Source organism: Lathamus discolor, chromosome 5 (genome assembly GCF_037157495.1).
Source record: "Lathamus discolor isolate bLatDis1 chromosome 5, bLatDis1.hap1, whole genome shotgun sequence".
Lineage (NCBI taxonomy): Eukaryota > Metazoa > Chordata > Aves > Psittaciformes > Psittacidae > Lathamus > Lathamus discolor.
The window spans coordinates 52,994,315-53,013,033 of NC_088888.1; the positions used below are offsets into that span (position 1 = coordinate 52,994,315).

The following is an 18,719-nucleotide window of genomic DNA, read 5'->3' on the forward strand; positions in this document are numbered from 1 at the left end:
ATCCTAATGCATTGCTTTAAAACAACTTAGATAAAACAGCCAACAGTACCATCTACTGGGCAAGTTAAGGACAGAGCGTGCATTGCAATGAAGACAATTGTTGCTGCATTCTGACAGTAACCTTAAGAACAAAACTCATCTTGACCCCCACAACAGTGTGAATGTGGACTAGCTCAGCAGGGCCCTGCAAAATTTGTATTACCCAAAACGAAAGTAAATTGAGTAAACACTTTTATGCCCATGAAGTAACTACGCTTAAAGCAGCAGAGTTATATAGCAGTCTGCCAAGAGAACTGACAACTGGGACTCCGCAGTGATACAAGCCGAAGATCTCTGGTTAGCAAGCAGTTACCATCATTCTTGATTTTAATCACCATACAGTCTGATAAATCAGAGCCTTTCTGTCACCTTACAGCTCCTCCTCTCTTTAAAGCAAAGGAATTGCCTATAAGACATTGTATTGTCCAATCACACCCAGCTACAAGCCAAACTATTTTTTTACATATTGCTTAAGTTGAATAACTCAGTAAATGCCAGAACTTGTCCATTCAACCATTCTCGTCTTCTGTGTATGTGTGATCAATTCTTTATTTGCATGATCACATACTATTTTTTCCAGAGAACCCCTGCCCCAGGTTCAGAGAAAATGAGGCAGCTGTTGGGTATTTCTATGCTCTTTCTTCAAGCAGTAAGGCTAGTCTTATTTACTCTACATGGTTTGAAAGTAGAATGATGATTTATTTTCTTTCAAAAAAAACCCAACAAACCCACCACTGAAATAACAAAGAGCATGTATCTAAAAAAGCTTTAGGCACTCTATCAATTACTGTTACAATGCAGTGCAAAGTAATTCCTGAAACAGAATCTGTTCAGCCACTTACAAAATAAAATAAAAGTATCTCTTCCTAGTTCTTCATCCTTCTCAGTACTCTGCTCCCAGCTTATTTCAAAGCACGCAGTAAGCATGCGACCCCTCACGCCTGCCTGGTCACAAAATTTTGTTTTTTTCAGGTATAAAGAAGGTTAGGGGGATGTGTCCCTGCACCTGACTATTCCTATTCACTAATGATGAGAAGGGATCCTGCAGCACGCTCCTGCTCTGTAAGTATGGCTAAAGACAAACAACTTTAAGTAGGATCCCAGGCTGGTTAGAGCTCCCTAAATCACAACTCGCAGAGATTAAAATCCACGCCATGACCAAGGGACAGGGCCAGACCTCCTCTCACTGGGTTGATGCTGAAAGCAACAATCTTTGATTAGTTTTAAGATGCTTCAGTTACACTGCAATAGGCTAATCCTGAAGTAACAGAGTAGAGAGAAAAATATGTATCCAAAAGAAAATTTTTTTTCCTATCTGGGCAGGCATAAGCAGGAAAGGACTATAATCATATTACAACCTTAAAAAAAAAAACCAAACAAACATTGTCTTATCACTTTTGAACTGAAAGCATAGGTACCATTAGAAAATATACACCGTTAGCAAGAGAGACTGATGTTTCCCTAGCAAATCGCTGATACCTCAGTTGTCTTTGCAGTTAATACTTGTCTACTTTATTCTTAGACACTCTTCAGGCTCCTTCAATCCCCGCCCTCCACCCTGAATGCTCACGAATTATCTTAGTACCAGAGGGCTTCTCAATGATTTCTCTCCATTGCAAACTCAGTCTGCCTTATTATCTCCACTTGAGTGGGAAATTGCAGCGGAACAGACTTTCTTAAGGTGACATATACATCAGTGACAGAGCCAGAAGTCAAGGCCTGCCAAGATGACACTTACTGATCCAGAAGCTGACCTACAAAGCAACCCTCTCTGAGTTAATTTGGCCAGAATATTTCTAAATACCAAATACTAATACCTCATGGGGAACCCAAGCAAGTTACAACTAAAAAATCAATGGCTACGTGCCAAAGTTTTGGTTCCAGAAAGTTGTTCAGCCCACACAGGAAAGCTGTGGTAGAAGCAAGTGCAGCACTAAGCTTTCCTGTATGGGATTTACCTGCATTAATCATAAAATTATTCCTCTTCCTTCCTGAAATCCTCTGCCCAGTTACTTACACGTCTAAAAGCATCCACAGCAAATGACACAGTACGTTTTGAAGTAAAATAGCAAGTGATCCCTTAACTGAAGACTCTACTATGACTACACAAGAGGAAGCCCAACTAAAGATCCAAAGGTAAATCTAATTCTGGCATTTCTTGGCTTTGGAGTTTTAGCAATTTTAATAGTGAAACTTCCTTTCTTTTCTTTTATAAATGAGGCAAAATCATTTTATGACAATACAAATTTTAACCAGAAACGTATGGAAATGAAATACCTCTGCACTAAAAAAAGCACTGTGCTTAGTTATTGCCTGAGACACTACAGATATTTCTGTCGTATAATCCTGTGAGAAAAAAAAAGTGTTTTCAAAATGTTAATTATCTCAAGCAAGCTTGAAAGTAATTTCAGAATGGGCAGGTGGAAGAATGTATCTTATGGCCTTGAGTCGTTGCACGTATGCATCCAGAAATACTCTGAATCACGATTACCTTCTTTACAATGCAGCTGGAAATACCAAACACCAGGGATCATTATTCCACCATTCATGGTCCACTATCACAGTTATTTTCCTATGGTATCAGCTGCCCAACCTTATTTATTTATTTAATTTCTTCATCATCTTTTTTTTTTTTTTCCCTTCAGGCACAATTTGCAGTCTGGAAATAATGACCAAAATTCTGTCCATGCAGTATATAATAGCTCACTTTCCAAACACAAGCACTAGAAAACTCATTACGACGTATTTCATAAACCTCTGTCACTGCAGTAGGAAGTGACTGTAAATTATTACAGCTTTTCCAATTTAATGAGTACATTTAAATCTTGAAGTGATGGTGTTACTGTGTGCACTCAGCACAGAGATAAAAAAAAAAAAAAAAAAAGAAAGAGAAAAGTGTATTTCACATTTACATTCACACCATGCAGAGTAACTGGTAAGCACTGATGTTTTTCAGATGGGCATACATTACTTAGCCTGCCACATGAAGGCATTCTGTAATTTGTAAACTATTTTAAACTCTACTGGAATTCAAGTTTTCTGGTTTATTTAAACATCTTCAAAGAACTAACATACAATACCAAAATTTTTGTTCTCAGTCATTGCTGCATCATACTGTACAATTTTTAATTCTTCTTATCCCCCCTGTAATTGGAAATGCTACTGTTTTCCACAACCTGTCACACAGCATGCTCAAAGCAGCATTAAAAAAGTATTAACTACTTTATGACTATTCACGCTAAAGAGTTTCAACAAAATCTGTGCGAGAATGTATTTCTACAGCCTTCTCCAACAACAGATGACAAAAATCTAACCATTAACACTGCCTAAATTAATAGGAAAATAACATTTCCAGCATTTTACCAATGTGGAAACAGATGTAAGCCCCAGAGAACATAGCATGGCTGAGAATGGAGGTTTGGTATCTGACTTGATTCCCTTGCTTTGATGAGACTGGGAAGTGAGTGCCCCCTGGTGCCGAAACGTCTGGTAGGCATGAAACCACCCATCGGACTTTGTAACAAAAAGGAAGTAACGCATTTTCCCGCTTCTGATTTAGTTGTTCTTCTCTATCATAAGAAGAGCTAAATTTAAGCAATAAGAATATACTGAGAAAAGTTATTTATGTTTCAAGCACTTTACACTATTTTAAATAGTTTTTCATTCATAGATGAAATTATATTCAAAAAAATGAAGTGGTTCTTAAAAAGAACGATTGCTCAGATAGACCTACATGGTAACCTGACAAGGCCGGATATTGATACAGCACACAAGAAAAGTGCGTATGTAAAAAGAAGCATGAAGCTTCATCATGGAAGCAGTAAAGACAACCAAACGCCACATGACTTACATGACTAAAGATAAAAAGGTCAAGTAGATAAATCCCAAAATGTCAATATTAAAAAGTAGCATTTCAACATTTTGGTGTATGTTTAACTTACAGCATGCTCACAAAATGTAGCTTAAAAGACAGTTTTTCCCAACATTCTATGAAGAAAAGGGACTAAATGTGAGAATGTAAGCAATACATTGTCTGCAATGAATAGTTCAGCTATTGCTTATTATTATAAAAAAACACAAGCACGCTAATCTATTACCAAGCTGTAATGTTTGGATTTGTGCATCTTGCTGGTAGTGTTTTCACCAGATTTTTCAATTGCATTTCAATGCAAACACATGGCAATGGTTTAATATCTTTACTGGAATAAGTCTATTATAATTTTTGAAAGGCACATGCAAGCTTACAAGAACTAACTGTTATGCAAGGCCATTTTCTTTAGGCTCAGGACACAGTATTAAAATACTCTTGTTATCAGGACAGTTCAGGTAAACCATCCACACTATTCTGAGAATTCCACAAAGAGCAGAACATATCTTCCACGATCACATTTACAGTTTCAAGAGATTAGTCACCCTTTCAACCACCAGTATTTCAAAGCAGCCCTGAAAAATGAATTGTTACAATTATCTCAAAAGCTTAAAAATCCTTACTATTCTAACAGCTCAAATTATTTTGCTATCTATATAAATGCCTAGTGTTTCACTGAGTCTTGGTGCTCCCTGGTCCAGTGGTCTCTTCAGGCTAATTCTGCATTGTTAGAAAATATTTTCCCTTCAGTCAGTGTTGGAATGACTAAATTTCAATTTCATCCAATAACCCCTTGCTTTAGAAGACCAGAATGAGCTGCCTGGCCAATTCTCTGGATCTTTCATCATTCTGGGTACATTACCACTGCACCTCTGACTGTGTCTTCCCGAATGGCTGGATCAAACAATCTCTGTCCACAAATATGTTTTATTTCCAAATAAAAATGAAAAACTGCAAAACACCACAAACACCTCCCCACCCACCAAAAAATCCCAACAAAACAAACAAAAAAAAATCCAAACAAACCAATGAGAGAAGAGCAATCTTAACATGAAGCTCATGCTTTTCCTTGAACAGGACAGTAGTAAGAACCTTCTTACACAATTTCTTGATGTTACCTTCAGCTACACCTCCTGGTCTCTTCCCTCACTTTGTATGGAAGCTTTCCCATTCCTCACCTAACTAATGACCTAAGCTTTGCTTTGGTTTTGTTTCTTTTGACACAGAGTAACCAGAGCTGAATAAAGCAGGCACCAGTGATCTATATGAGATTGTTGTATCTTCCCATATTGTTCTCCTTTGTATTCCTTGAACATTTCAATATTATGTTTGCCCTTCACACAATGCTGCTTATTAAAACAGAACGGAATTTTAAAAGGCTGGACTTTACGGAAAAAAAAAAAAAATAATAAAAAGAAGAGCAAAAAAGCCCAGAACTGGTCAGGGATGTGGAGGCTGATGATAGCCTTGGCAGCAGCGACCAGGAGATGGTGAAGTCTGAAATCCTGACAGAAGTGAACAAAATGAATACTGAAACAGCACTGGACTTCAGGAGAGGCAGATTTTGGCTTGTTCAGAGATCTGCTTGGCAGGATCATACTGAAGACTGCTTTAAAGGGTAAAGAGGCCCAGGAAATCTGGATATCTCTCCAGGGAGTTCAAACCAGCAGAATGATGCATGCCAACGTGCAAAAAGTTAAGTGAAGTGAAGAAAAGTTAAGCTAATGTAGATGAAGGCCAACAAGAATTAACTAGGGACTCCTGACTTAGTTCAAATGGAAAAGGAAGCAAGCAGCTGGTGAAACAGGAAATGTTATGCAGAGAAGGTATATAATGATATTGCTGCAGTGTATAATGACGAAATTAGGAAACCCAAAGCTCAGCTGGAGAAGAAACCGGCAAGGGCAACAGTAAAGGCCTCTGTATGTGTACAGCCAGCAAAACAAATCACCAAACTGGAGGGAGTGGCTGAAGGGCAGGTTTGTCATTCAGAAAGCCCTCAACACACTGAAGAAATGCGCTGCAAGATCTCATGAAGGTCTGAAAATGCACAGGCAAGGCCCTGCACCTGGGATAGGACAGCTCTAGTACAGTGCACTAGCATAGCCTGCAGGGCAACTATCTGAAAACAGCTTTGCAGAAGACAACGTAAGAGTTGAACATGAGTCAGCGACATGTCCTGGCAGCAAAGGTGGCCACAAGCATCCAAGGCTACTTTGGCAAGAGGGTAGCCAGCAGACCAAAGGAACTCATTATTCCCCTCTAACATTGATGGGACCATGCCACTGTGTCCAGTACATGAGAGACACTGACATACCGGAGCAAGCGCAGCAGATGTCCACCAAAACAAGTGGGGGCTACAACAGATAACATGCAAGGAGAAGCTAAATGAACTTGTTTGCTTGGTCCTAAGAACAGGAGAGATTTTACTGCTGTCTTCCAGCAGTTAATGGGAGGATATAGAAAGGATGGAGCCAGGTTCTTCTCAGATGGGCACAGGAAAAGGACAAGAGGCAATAGTCCCAAGCTGCAAAAGGAGAATTCAAATAAAGTATCAAAAAAAGAAAAAAAAAAAATCACTATGAGGGTGGTCAAATGCTGGAACAGGTTGCCCAGACAGACTATGGTATCTCCAACCCTGCAGATTAACCAAATCTGTACTGGACAAGGCCCTGAGGTTCTTATGGTGTCCTGAGGTCCTTTCCAAAGAAAATTAATCTGTGAATCTATTCTATGGTTCTGTGAATAAGAGAAAAAACAGCAACAACAACAAACCCCCAACACAAACACACACTCGCAAGATATATGTACTGATTTTCAAACTTCTCTGGCTCTTCAACAGAACTTGTATCAGGCACCAAGAGATAAAAAGTTGTTCTAAAAAACACAAGAGTTTCTTGTGAGATCCCTTAAAAAAAAAAAAAAAAAAAAAACTACGATAAAACCTCATCAGTGTTAGTCCAAATGAAATTATATGAAAATACTGACTATAATCAACAGGAAATGGGCACAAGAGAGTCTCTAATATTGAAACTGTATTTTTAGCTAATGCATCAGAGGACATCTGACGACACAGTAAAAAGTATCAGATAAATAAAAAATATTTTGAAAACAAAGCTGTTATTTCTTCAAAAAATAAAACCAGAGTGAAAAATGTAATTGAAAGTATTATTCCAATGTAATTCAAATTTCTGAACTATATCAAACTCAGAAGCATTCACTTTATTCATTTTTCTAGGCACCCACATGACAAAAGCACAGGGAAAAAAATCTATTTTTAGAAATAAAAAGAACTAAGAATCTGAGATGTTGAAAGTCAATAACAGTATAAAAATTCTTAGTGATATGGTAATACAATGCTCTAAGTGGACTGAATTTTCACACTTTTGAGATTTCTTTTGGATTTTGTGCACTTGATTACTTCTGTCTATATAGTGAGGCAGCGCTAATTTATGCCTTCCTACGGGGATGACGGCTGTCTGTGCCAGCACCAGAAACTGAATCAAGAAACTCCAGAGCTAAAAGCTAACAGGCTACAGGCTCTTAACTCGAGCTGCAGATTCATGTTTTATTCATAACACCAGGTACCTACACACCAGCTTGTGAAATGCATTCTTTCAGAATTTAACATTTTTATTTCACTTACTAAAAAAATTACATATCTTACCTTTAGGTCACTTCCTGGCAAAGTACCTATGCCATCCTTCCAGTCCATAGCACTAAATACATCAAACTCTTGACCATTTCCACTAGAGGCAGATTCGTTCATGATGCATGTACTAAAAAAAAGAATATAAAAACAAACAAGAAAACAAAAAGAAAATAAAGATTTTTATCTGAAAATGTTTTAAGTGCCTTAATGCTTGTATCACTGGACATTCTTCAAAAGCACTTCATAATGTAGCATGAAATGTTTCTGTTAGCATACTGGCAATGTGAACAACTGATGACAGTGCTGATAATACACACTGACGTAATAAAGGGAGAAATCTTTGAAAACCTTAAAAAATAATACCTGTTTAACACACTGGGAGGCTATTAATGAGGTTATATTGAAAAGAAATGAGAACTTTCAAACTGCAGATAAATTGACAATGGCAAAACATACCTCAAATAAACCTAAAAATCCCATTTGTTCTGGGGAAAGCAAGACTGAGTGCATGCCTAAAATAAATACATTAAGCACATATTAATAGACCTGCATTCCCTTATTATTTGATAACATGCTGCTGTGAATGCTTCAACAAAGTTCAATCTGAAATTTCAAAATTAATTTGAAACTGTCTTTCATTTTCACCATCTGACTCAGGAGACTCAAACATTCCTTGTACATACAGTTTCACTAAATCTTGATTTGCATTTGTAAGATTTATTTACACGGAGAGAACCACATATACACCAGAGAAAACTACTGCTTTGCAAGACTTTATTTTACTAGATCCCTCTGTTTCAGACCAGTGAAAGGAGAGAGTATTTATCTTCAGAAATACCGTATCTGAACATCCTTTTCTGTGGGCAGAGTTTAAACCAAATGATTCGCACAAACAGAAGTATATAACACTTGCCACTGACCCCTGGCATTGGCCCACCACTTGACAGTATCAGCTGCACTGAATTGTAAATGTTTCTAGCAGCCAGTTTTGACTACCATCAACTTCTTCCTTTCCGCTTCCTACAAACCCAGCAATCTTTGAATCTGTGGCCTAGCACCTAATTTACTGTCTGTTCAATATGAAATCTGACTCATTCATTTTCCTCCTGAAGAATTTCTGTGCTACACCTAGCAGCTGAAATAATTTGCAGAAAATTAGCTCCATCTTTGGTTTGTGAACTATTAGCAAAAACTCACCCCTCTGTAAATTTACACTTTCTGAACCTTTTCACAAATGCTTTCTAAGCCTCATATTCCGTCTGCAGACTGCAAACTTTTGCTGCAAGTATTCGTATTTGAAATTCAAATAGGTAGAGAGCTTCCTCAGTGCTTGACCTTGTTTTCTAAAATTTAATTTCTGACTTAGGTCCCAGTCCCAAAATCTGTAAATATCTATTAATACGCTCTGGAAATCTGAATTTCCACAAAAAAAAAAAAAAAAATACTGGTATTTGTTCACTCACAGATAACAGAAAAAGATGCAAACTAAGCAGAAGTAAACTCGGGTCATCTAGAAGCCTTCTACTGAAAGTCTGAGGGGAAAAATGCTTAGCCAGTTAACTCTGTTGCATGAAAAAATAATCCAATTTACATTATTTTAATCAGAAAAATTGTACCAATCACTGTAACACCACCACAACAAACAGATACTACTCTAGTTTTGGGTCTACAACGTGGACTCCCTTGTCTTTCTCCTTGGTTTCCTCCGTATTCCCAGCAGAATTCTTTAAAACCCTGAACACCCCACTCCAGGAATACTTTGGTTACACTAGAGCTGCTACACAATATCAACCAGGTAACAGGAGCTGGACCCCAGTCAGTAACCACTGCTTAGGGTGAAAGCTTCTACATTCCCCTTTTCATACAACAGTAGTGAGTTCATAGAAGGCTCTTTGAGGAAACTTTGTGTATTTTACATGACAAGAGTGAAGTTAGAACCACATGATTGTGTCTTCTCCATCTCCAATTTCAGTAATCCTCTGTGAGAAAGTATTGAAAACCATACCATAGATGCACAAAAATTTACGTTAAAATATGTCAACAAATCTAAACAAATTCAGTGCAAACTGAGAAATTCCCAAAACCAACAGACCTTATTTTTTAAAAGCACTTCCAGGCAAGATATGCCACCCTACCTCCGGGCAGCTCCTGCAATACAACTTGGGCAATCTCCAATCCAAGAGCATGAGACATTGCAGAGCTCAAGACCACCAAGCATCCAGTCTTCCACACAGCAGCAGACCAGCTCAAGCAGGCTTCCACCAAACTGAACTGCAGCACAATGGCAGAGGCACAGGCCTTCTCTCAAGAATGCAAGACCCAAGCTGCTAAGGAGTATCTGAAAATTTGCATCTATCCAGAAACCTGTGAAATTTTGAGGACATGCTGGTTTAAGCACATCAGTAAACTAGTGCTTATCATAGAATCATAGAATAGTTAGGGTTGGAAAGGACCTCAAGATCATCTAGTTACAACCCCCCTGCCATGGGCAGGGACACCTCAATTAAACCATGCCACCCAAGGCTTCATCCAACCTGGCTTTGAACACCGCCAGGGATGGAGCATTCACAACCTCCCTGGGAAACCCATTCCAGTGTGTCACCACCCTAATAGGAAAGAATTTCTTCCTTGTTTCCAATCTAAACTTCCCCTGTGTAAGTTTTAACCCGTTACCCCTTGTCCTACCACTACAGTACCTAATGAAGAGTCCCTCCCCAGCATCCCTATAGGCCCCCTTCAGATACTGGAAGGCTGCTATGAGGTCCCCATGCAGCCTTCTCTTCTCCAGGCTGAACAGCCCCAACTTTCTCAGCCTATCTTCCTCACACAGGAGGTGCTCCAGCCCCCTGATCATCCTCGTGGCCCTCCTCTGGACTTGTTCCAACAGTTCCATGTCCTTTTTATGTTGAGGACACCAGAACTGTACACAATACTCCGAGTAAGGTCTCACAAGAGCAGAGTAGAGGGGCAGGATCACCTCCTTCGACCTGCTGGTCACGCTGCTCATGGGTAACAAGCTCCCCATGATTACCCTGGCTAAGCAAACACAAAGCTGCATCCTGTATTAACTGAAGTTTCTAGGTAATCTTAAATCACCACCCTATTTAGAAGATACTTCACTCAATCCTCCTGTGGTTTATACATTAGAGAAAACATGTTCCAATGGTTTCTGCAGAAGGCAGGACAGAAGATGGGAAGAGACCTGGGAGGCTGTGGGAAAACACTTCCCAGCAGTGGCTGCTGTCCCATGCAGCAAGGAGCAGCAGACAGGCACTCCATCAAATGCTGGCATCTCTCAATAGTGCCAATCTTGTTATAGACACACTTTGCAACAGAAACGCTTGCAAAAAAGTGACATGGGAAAAAAGAAAATTTAGAGCCCAGCGTACTCAGGCAGGATGCAAGCTGTGAAACTAAAAAAAAAAAAAAAAAAAATTTAAAGAAAAAGTTCAGGGCATACTTCTCTCAAGAAAATATACAGATTTTAACTTATTTACACTTAACAAAGGCTCCTCAGGTAACAATCAGTAATAATCTATTCCAGTGTTTGATAAGGTACTCATTACTGTTTTCCTTTTAAAATTAACTCAACATCAAAGACACAGTCTGTACCTTCACACACTGCAGCCTTCAGAAGTGTTCTTGGTGGAGACGAAAAGGTCACGGGGCAACACAGACAGAAATTAATTTACCAAAAGGAGTAACATTTAACAAAATATCTGTTTCCAGCTTTGTTGAGTTTGAACAGATAAAAGGCAGGACTATTTCCCTCTGCTAATGATAATGTGGAGTGAGATAGAGACCAATTAAATTGTTACAGCAATAAGGTACTAAAAAAGGATGAAATCATCACAATGTATACATCTAAATCACAGGACAAAGAAAACTACAGAATGTCTTATCTACTCTTTTTTTTTTAAAGCTCTGATGTAGTTCTTTGAACAAGTGTAACTCTTTCCACAATGATTTCATTTGCTATCATTTCTGCTGCTACACTTCCAGAAAAGTAGTAAAAATACTCAAGTAACTAGGTAAATAATAATACTAGGCTAACAAGGCAAAGTAACTACAGTACTGTTCCTATGCCTATCACTGAATGCCATCTAACGTGAAGGAAAGAACATAAAAGTAAGAACTTTTAACAGTCATCTTCCAAAAGTATCTCCAAAATCTGTTAGGGATGTAGCTGTATCTCAGTCTTCACAGCCATAAGCTATAACATTTTTAGAGGAGTTTGCTACATGTTAATATTCCAACATCAACTTTGGTTTAGATATATGTAATAAATGAATTAAAATAAGCAAGCATGTAAAATAGACACATCTCTTAGAAATAACTTTATTTTTGCCAACTGGTTCAACAGTAAATGAGTTCCTCACAGAGGACATAATAACAGCACTAAAAATTAGATACTTTCATCCAGTGAAAGACTCTCCAAAGATGTATAGCGAAGAAATAGGAGAGAATATGCCAATTAAGCTTACAAGTAGTTTTATAAATAATTATAGGGTTACGTACTGAATACATAAAAATGTAACAGGATACTTTTTTTCAGTCAGTGCTTTAAAAACTACCTGACACCTAGCCAAATTTTGAAAATCTAAGATGCTACCTGTGAAATGTCTGTATGATTCCTAACCAGCAGGGCCAACACGATACCAGGTCACCGGGCAGCAGAGAGAGGAGATTTCAGCAGCAAAGCCAACAGTCAGCACTGCCAGACTGGCACAGCCAGTCTGCAATGGCATGTCTTTTCTTTTAATGTATCCTTATGTACTTTTATTTTTACTTTAGAGGATTTCTGCAGCCACCATGACAGGACAGCCTAGCAGATTTCCCCCCATGCTGGTCCCTTCTCCAGCCAACAGCTCTTGTGAGAAGAGGCAAAACTGTATGTGGAGCCAGAAGAGGCAAAACTGTATGTGGAGCCAGAAGAGGCAAAACTGTATGTGGAGCCAGAAGAGGTCTTGGTTAGTGGCACCAAGGGTGAGGTCCAAGGAAAAAACAGAGGTCCTTATGGAGCTGAGACATGGTCCCTCTTCCCCACAAGGCTGGGTGACACCACCACTGGCGGATGTTCAGAAGCAAAGCCAACAGGTGAGTTTTTTATCCTAACTTCATAGATGGTAGGATTTTGGGCACCTCCAAGGAGGAGGCTGCTTGGCTTAGCACCCATGGGCTGAAAAGCCACATTTTCCCTAAACAATCAATCAGGAAAACAAAGCAGATCACAAGGGTACAACCTGGTGTACCAGATCTGCAAATACATTTACTCACTTCTAGACACCAAGGGGCAAGTGCATGCTCAGCTTCAGCTTTACTTGCCACGTAAGAATGTGAATACTTACCAGGGCTTACTTGTTACACCGCCGGAGCCACACAAAGCAGAAATACCCCTCACATCTTAAGCTGCCTCTACTTCAGAGAGACTTCGTATTAAGCTAGCTTCATGACAGCAAAACCAAAACCAACTCACTGTAAACCCAGAGGTGAGAGCTCTGCTTTTCTTCTCACAATCCTCTTTGGCCTAAGTGCACCCAACACTTATTTTTTTATCACCCTTCATCTTTTTGCACATTATTCTTCACTGAAAGAAAAACCACAACGGAACAGTGCAGGAAACACTAAAACACTTTGAGGCTATCCACCACATTTTAATATACACTTTGCTTTATACCTGTTCAATGATTCAACTATTTCTATGTTTCATTAAAAAAAATATCTGCAGATGACACATCTCCTTCCAAGTCTCATTTTTTTGTTGTTTAGGAACTACTTTACCAGTTCTGCCATGTTTCTGTTCTGTACGTTGAAGAGCTGTTTGAGTAAATTTTACTATTTTGCCAGTTGCTTATGATGTTTATTACCAGTAAGTTAATTTAAAGGTACATAGCTTCTATACATACTCACAAAGGGACAACAGCTTAAAAATCTTTCATTCTTAACACTTGTTACAGAAAATGGATAGATTTCCAGTTGATGATGTCCCTTCAGCATTATTTCCTCTTCTTTATCTGTTGCTACTCTTCTGCCTGCTACATCCTCCAGGGGTACTGTGTCTCTTCCTGCTTACCAATACTTTAGCTTAAAACTTTTTTCCTCAGAGGACGAATCTGGACACGGATACATTCAAAATGCTGCAAAGCCTGAGTCTGCACTAGTGCTAAAGGAGGTTCATGCTGTTCTCACCTGAGCCTTACCTTTGTCAACAAGCTAACACAGGTATTGCTGTAGCATCACTAGAAAGAAACTGGGTAACACAGTTACATGCAGCTTCATCTACCACCTCATTTTCAAATATCCACAGAACCCTACAGTAACAACAGTTACGCAACATCACAGCTATCCCATCATCTAATGAAACAAACCACTAACAACTTTCATCTTGTTCATAAAGAACCTGCACTTCACACCGAAAATTATTTCCTCTGCAATGCTTCCATGATTCCTTTATTTCTGCCACTGTCTGTGCAGGCCTGGGTGGAGGTTTAACCTACTCAGATAGCAACACTTGAGCACAACAGCTCTGAGAAGTCTTGGTTTCTCTTAACTCCTTGAACCAGGCAAGAAAGTTACAGAAAATTTCTGCCTTTGTGTATCTGTGCCCCCTTTCCTGTGCAGACACCTCCTTGAGAAGAACTATGACGCACCAAATCTTCTCACTGAATATCTATCACCTGACCTATTTCATATTGTTATTTTTTACACAAAGTTAATTCAATATACGTCTGAAGGCTCATTTTGTCTGACTTGTGCCCTGCTATTCCTCTTCTGACAGTTCTCAGCAGCTTCCATGAGCCCTGCTGTCTTTTAAAATTAATTCACCTTTTTCTAGCTCCTAAATACACTCAACAGGTTACTGCATTTATAGACCTTCCCTTCTCCCTCATAAAGAGCTCGATTCTCCCATTGCGATGAGCGGTCCTACTACTAGAGCACTAATAAGCTACAACTATGCACACACACTATCAAACTTCTCAGGAAGCCCCATGCCGGATAATCACTGGGTCCTCACACCCACAACTCCATCATCCTACTTACCAGCAGTATTTAAAAACCCGGACAGTAAATGAAATAGCCCACAAAAAGTCAACAGCCTGTCCTCACAGAACAGGCGATGCCCAATAAAACTGAACAAGTCAGAGGAAAAGGACTCATCACAAAATCATTTTCTTAAGTTGCTAGAACTTTTAAAAGCAACAGTAGAAAATCTCATTAAGCTGAAGGTGAAACATACACCACAACAACACACAAAACCAGAGGTCACTGCAATTGCCCAACTGTCAACGAAAACCATCCAAGATGATTGGTTTGGGCACCTTCATTAGAGGACCAGTTTAGGAGAAGACCAACTGGATCACAGTCAAAACTGCTGAAGTCACACCAGGAAAAAACAAATATCCGCACCACCCGATTTAAGCAGAGTGCTTTACTGCGTTCAGCTGCCAGTTTCAGGGAGTTTCTCCCTGACAGATATTCATCACACAAACTTCTGTGAACCTGATAACTTCCTTGGTAAAACGCACCAGTTTCCGGAACAGCTTTTAAATTTGCATTGAGAAAACTGTGTCACGATCCTGAACACAGACTATTTCCGAAAACAGCACACGCTGAAGTTTTTGTATCCCGAGTTTTATTTATGCTCACCACCTGATTTTTAGCACCCACGACTAAGCATCCATTCATGAGTAGAAACAAACAGCAAAAATGGTCAGTTCAAAGCCACTCAACTATACGAGGGAAATTAAGAAGGAAAATAGAACAAAAGTGAAAATGGAACTCGTGGTACCCTTCACTGTAAAGCTTACACACACACACCCGCTATTAATTAAGCACAGGTAATTAACCACCACGGAAGGGGCTGTGACCCTCACCACCCGGGGAGGCTGCCGCATCTCCAGGGGCCTCCTTCCCCAGCCGCGCTACCCGCGGCAGCTCGCACCGCGCTCTCCACTGGGACAAGCGACACGGCCACGGGGCGCGCCCCGCGCCGCTCCCCACGCAGGCCGTGGGCCGGGCCCACCCGCGGCGAGGCGGCTGGGAGCCGGCGGGCCCGGGTCGCGGCCGACTCGGAGCCGGCCCTGCCTCCCTCCCTCCCGCCTTCCTTCCCTCCCTCCTTCCCTCCCTCCCGGCGCGGCGCAGCGGAGCAGCGCGGCAGCCGGAACGCGGCGGCGAGGCCCGGCGGGCGCGGCCGCCGCTCCCCGGCGCCGGCAGCCCGCGGCCTACCAGCAGAGGTCCCTCCTTGGCCAGTTTTGCGGCGTGTTTTTGCTGCACTTGAAACTTTCTGGAGAAAACCCGGGCTCAGGTCCGCGTCTTCCCCAGGCTCGGACAGAACCTCCGAGACAAAAGCGCCCGCCCGGCCGCCTCCTGCGCGGAGCGCTCGGGGAAAGCGGTTCTCAAGTTGTTCCGTTTCTCTCCTGAATTTGCCTTCCCCCACACACCCCCTCCGGGGGCAATTAAAGGCAGCGGAGGGGGAGTGCCCCTGCCCGGAGAGGGGGCGAGCGCCGTGCGAGGGGGCTGGAGAGGAACTGGGTGTTAAATGTTCCTGAGGAAGTTGCACAACGAGAGAGGGACTCTGCTTGTTTACCGGGTCCTCGGCTTTTCTAACGCGCACACACACACACACCCCCCCCGCCTCCTTCCCCCCCCCCCCCCGAGAACGGGATCCGGGAAAAGGAGGCTCTTTCCTACTGGAAAGGAAAAAAATATATTTGAAAATTGAAAAAATGTTACCTTCTCCTCCCTCCTCCCCTCCCCCAGCGCGGAGGAGGAGGAGGAGGAGGAGGGGGGCGAGCTCTCTCTTTTTTCCTAGGAAACTGCTGGGGTTTGTTCCCCGGCCGCTCGGAGCCCATCCCCGCGCATCCCTCGGCGGCGAGGTCGCCCCTTGCCGCGGGCGGGGCGGGCGCACACCGCCCCCGGAGGGCTCGCCCCCCGCCGGCCCCGCAGCCGCCAGCGCCCGGCCCCGCGCTACAACTTTTTCTCTCACGCTCTCGTGTGCGCCCGCTCCGACGGGGAGGGGGGGAAAAGCCATGGCGGTGGGGAGCGGGCTCCGCTGCGGCCCCGGCGCGGAGCCCCCCGCCTCGGGCAGTGCCGCCCCGGCGGCCTCTCCCGAACCCCGGCCCCGGCTCCGCCGGAGCGCCTTCCCGTCGTCCGCCTCCACCCCCCATCCCTCCAAAAATCGCTTTCCGCCTTCCCCCCGCCAACAAAACACCACCTCGCACACGTTAGCGAGAACAAGTGTGCCCATATCCTGTTATGTGCACCGGCTGCGAGGACGGGGAGGAAAAGACAGGCTTGTGCGCGGGGGCCGCTCCCCCAGCCCGGCCGCACTCCAGCCGAGAGCGCGCAACTTCATAGGGAAGCCGCGTCCTATTCCCTGCCCCCAGCCCTCCTCACCCCCCCCCCAGCAAAATGCGCACTCACGTGTATGTGCGCTCACATACACCGCCGGCACCCCGGGGCAGCCCCCGGGAGCCCCCCAGGCCGGCCCGCGGAGCCGCCGGCGGTGACAGACGCCGGCCCCGCCGTCGCCCGCAGCCGGAGCGGGCAGGGGCCGTTCGCCGCCGCCTCGCGTGTCTGCCGCAGCGCAGCGAGCGCCGCGCACGCACCGCACAGAGGCAGGAACTGAGCACTCGAGCTAAAGACTTTTTTTTTTCGCCTCTTAAAAAAAAAAATAAAAAAAAAATGCTAGAAGCTTTTTTTTTTTTTTTGGTATGTGTATGTGTGTGCAAACTTTCCCCAAAATGGCGGAAATTGGGAGATGATTATATTTTAAATATCTCTCGCACACAATCACACAAAGTGCAGGAGCGACGGAAAACACAAACTCTGCTGCGCGCTGAAGAGGCCTTCGCACACGGGAATCCACGGCACATTCAACCGGTATATCCCGGCAGCCGCCACCTCCCGCCGCTTCCGACCGAAAAACAACCCGGGGCTCCTTCACACCCCTCTCCGCCGCGCATTGCCCCCTCGCAGCCCGCACTTCTCCACGTCCTTCAGTCTGCGTGAACAAAGAGCCGGGGCTGGAGAGGGGGGCTCGGCTGGCAGCGAGCCCCCTCCCTCCTTCCTTCTTTCCATCCCCCCCTCCTTCGCTCTCCGCCCGGCGCTCACACGCACACCCGTGTCCGCGGCCGCGTCCCCCCCCCCCCCCCCCACCGTCACCCCGCCGCTGCACCCGCATCACATTGTTCCCAACAGCGCGGCGGTGCCCCGTAAGTGTCATTAAATGGAGCCAACTGACAAGCTCATTGGTGGGGCAAGTCTGCAAAATGTCTCTCCCCTTCCCTTCCCCCTCACTTCGGAACCCACACCCCCCCCACTCCCCAAAAAGGCCCCCCCAACACATTTCCACAGCTCCCTCCCCCGTAGATAGATATATATGTACATACACATACGTGCGTGCGTGCCCGTGTGCGTATATAAATACACAGCGCATACATCTACCCATGTACTCCCTTCGTGTGTTTGGGAAGAGAAAAAGAAATACCAGGCACCTCTCTCTTTCTTTTGTTCCTCTTTCACACTCGCACACTTATGATTTAGTGCGGTCCCCGGTGCCCCAGCCGCTCCCCAGCCACTTGCGAGTCACTTGCCCACTTTCCCCAGCATTAACTTCCATCCTCCCTGCCCGAGGTGGTGGGGGAGAAGCCCCCTCCCCTTCCCCAGATACGTTTCGTAAGGGAGGGAGAGGAGGTGCGCCTCTCCCTTTATCTCTCGCGCTCTCTCCCAACTTTCATCCTCACCGAGGGGGAAAATCAAACCCCATCGCCAGCCTTCGCCGCTGCCGCTCCCTGCCCGGCTGGCGGATTAGCTCGGAACCCGCCGCTCCTTACCCCCCCAAATTCTCTCTCTTTTCTCCGTCTCTCGAGTAGTTCTGACAAATATGGTCCAGGGCTGCGGGCACCAGTGAGCATGCGCCCGCCGAGCCGGGGCTGGGGAAAGGGGAAACGGCCGTCGCCGCGGCGGCTCTTCCTCCCTCGCCCGCGCTGCCGCTGCGCCCCAGCTCCGGCAGCCGCCACTGGCCACCGGCCACCGTCGGCAACCGTCACCCTCTCCAAAACCCCGGCCGCCGCCAGCGGCTCCGGCGGAGGTGCATCATCTTCCCTCATTTACTGCCGACGCCGGAGGAATAATAAGGAGACTTGTGCAGCAGCCGCG

The 18,719-nt window shown here is 43.8% G+C and overlaps 1 protein-coding gene across 8 annotated transcripts in view; it reads right to left on the reverse strand.

The window, feature by feature from the left end:
• L3MBTL3 (L3MBTL histone methyl-lysine binding protein 3) overlaps positions 1 to 18,467 on the reverse strand; it is an 81,987-nt gene extending 63,520 nt beyond the window's left edge. Inside the window, exons 1-2 of one of the 8 annotated variants that reach the window (XM_065680903.1) lie at positions 18,395 to 18,467; positions 7,575 to 7,686 (exon numbers count right to left, since the gene is read on the reverse strand). In XM_065680903.1, coding sequence (XP_065536975.1) covers positions 7,575 to 7,676 — 102 coding nt within the window. In that variant the 5' untranslated portion in view covers positions 7,677 to 7,686; positions 18,395 to 18,467. Of the gene's footprint in view, positions 1 to 7,574; positions 7,687 to 15,785; positions 15,948 to 16,292; positions 16,712 to 16,982; positions 17,134 to 17,950; positions 17,970 to 18,304 lie in introns of those variants that run through there. The other 7 variants (XM_065680902.1, XM_065680900.1, XM_065680906.1 and 4 more) reach the window with 7 other exon arrangements.
• Positions 18,468 to 18,719: the final 252 nt, after the last annotated feature.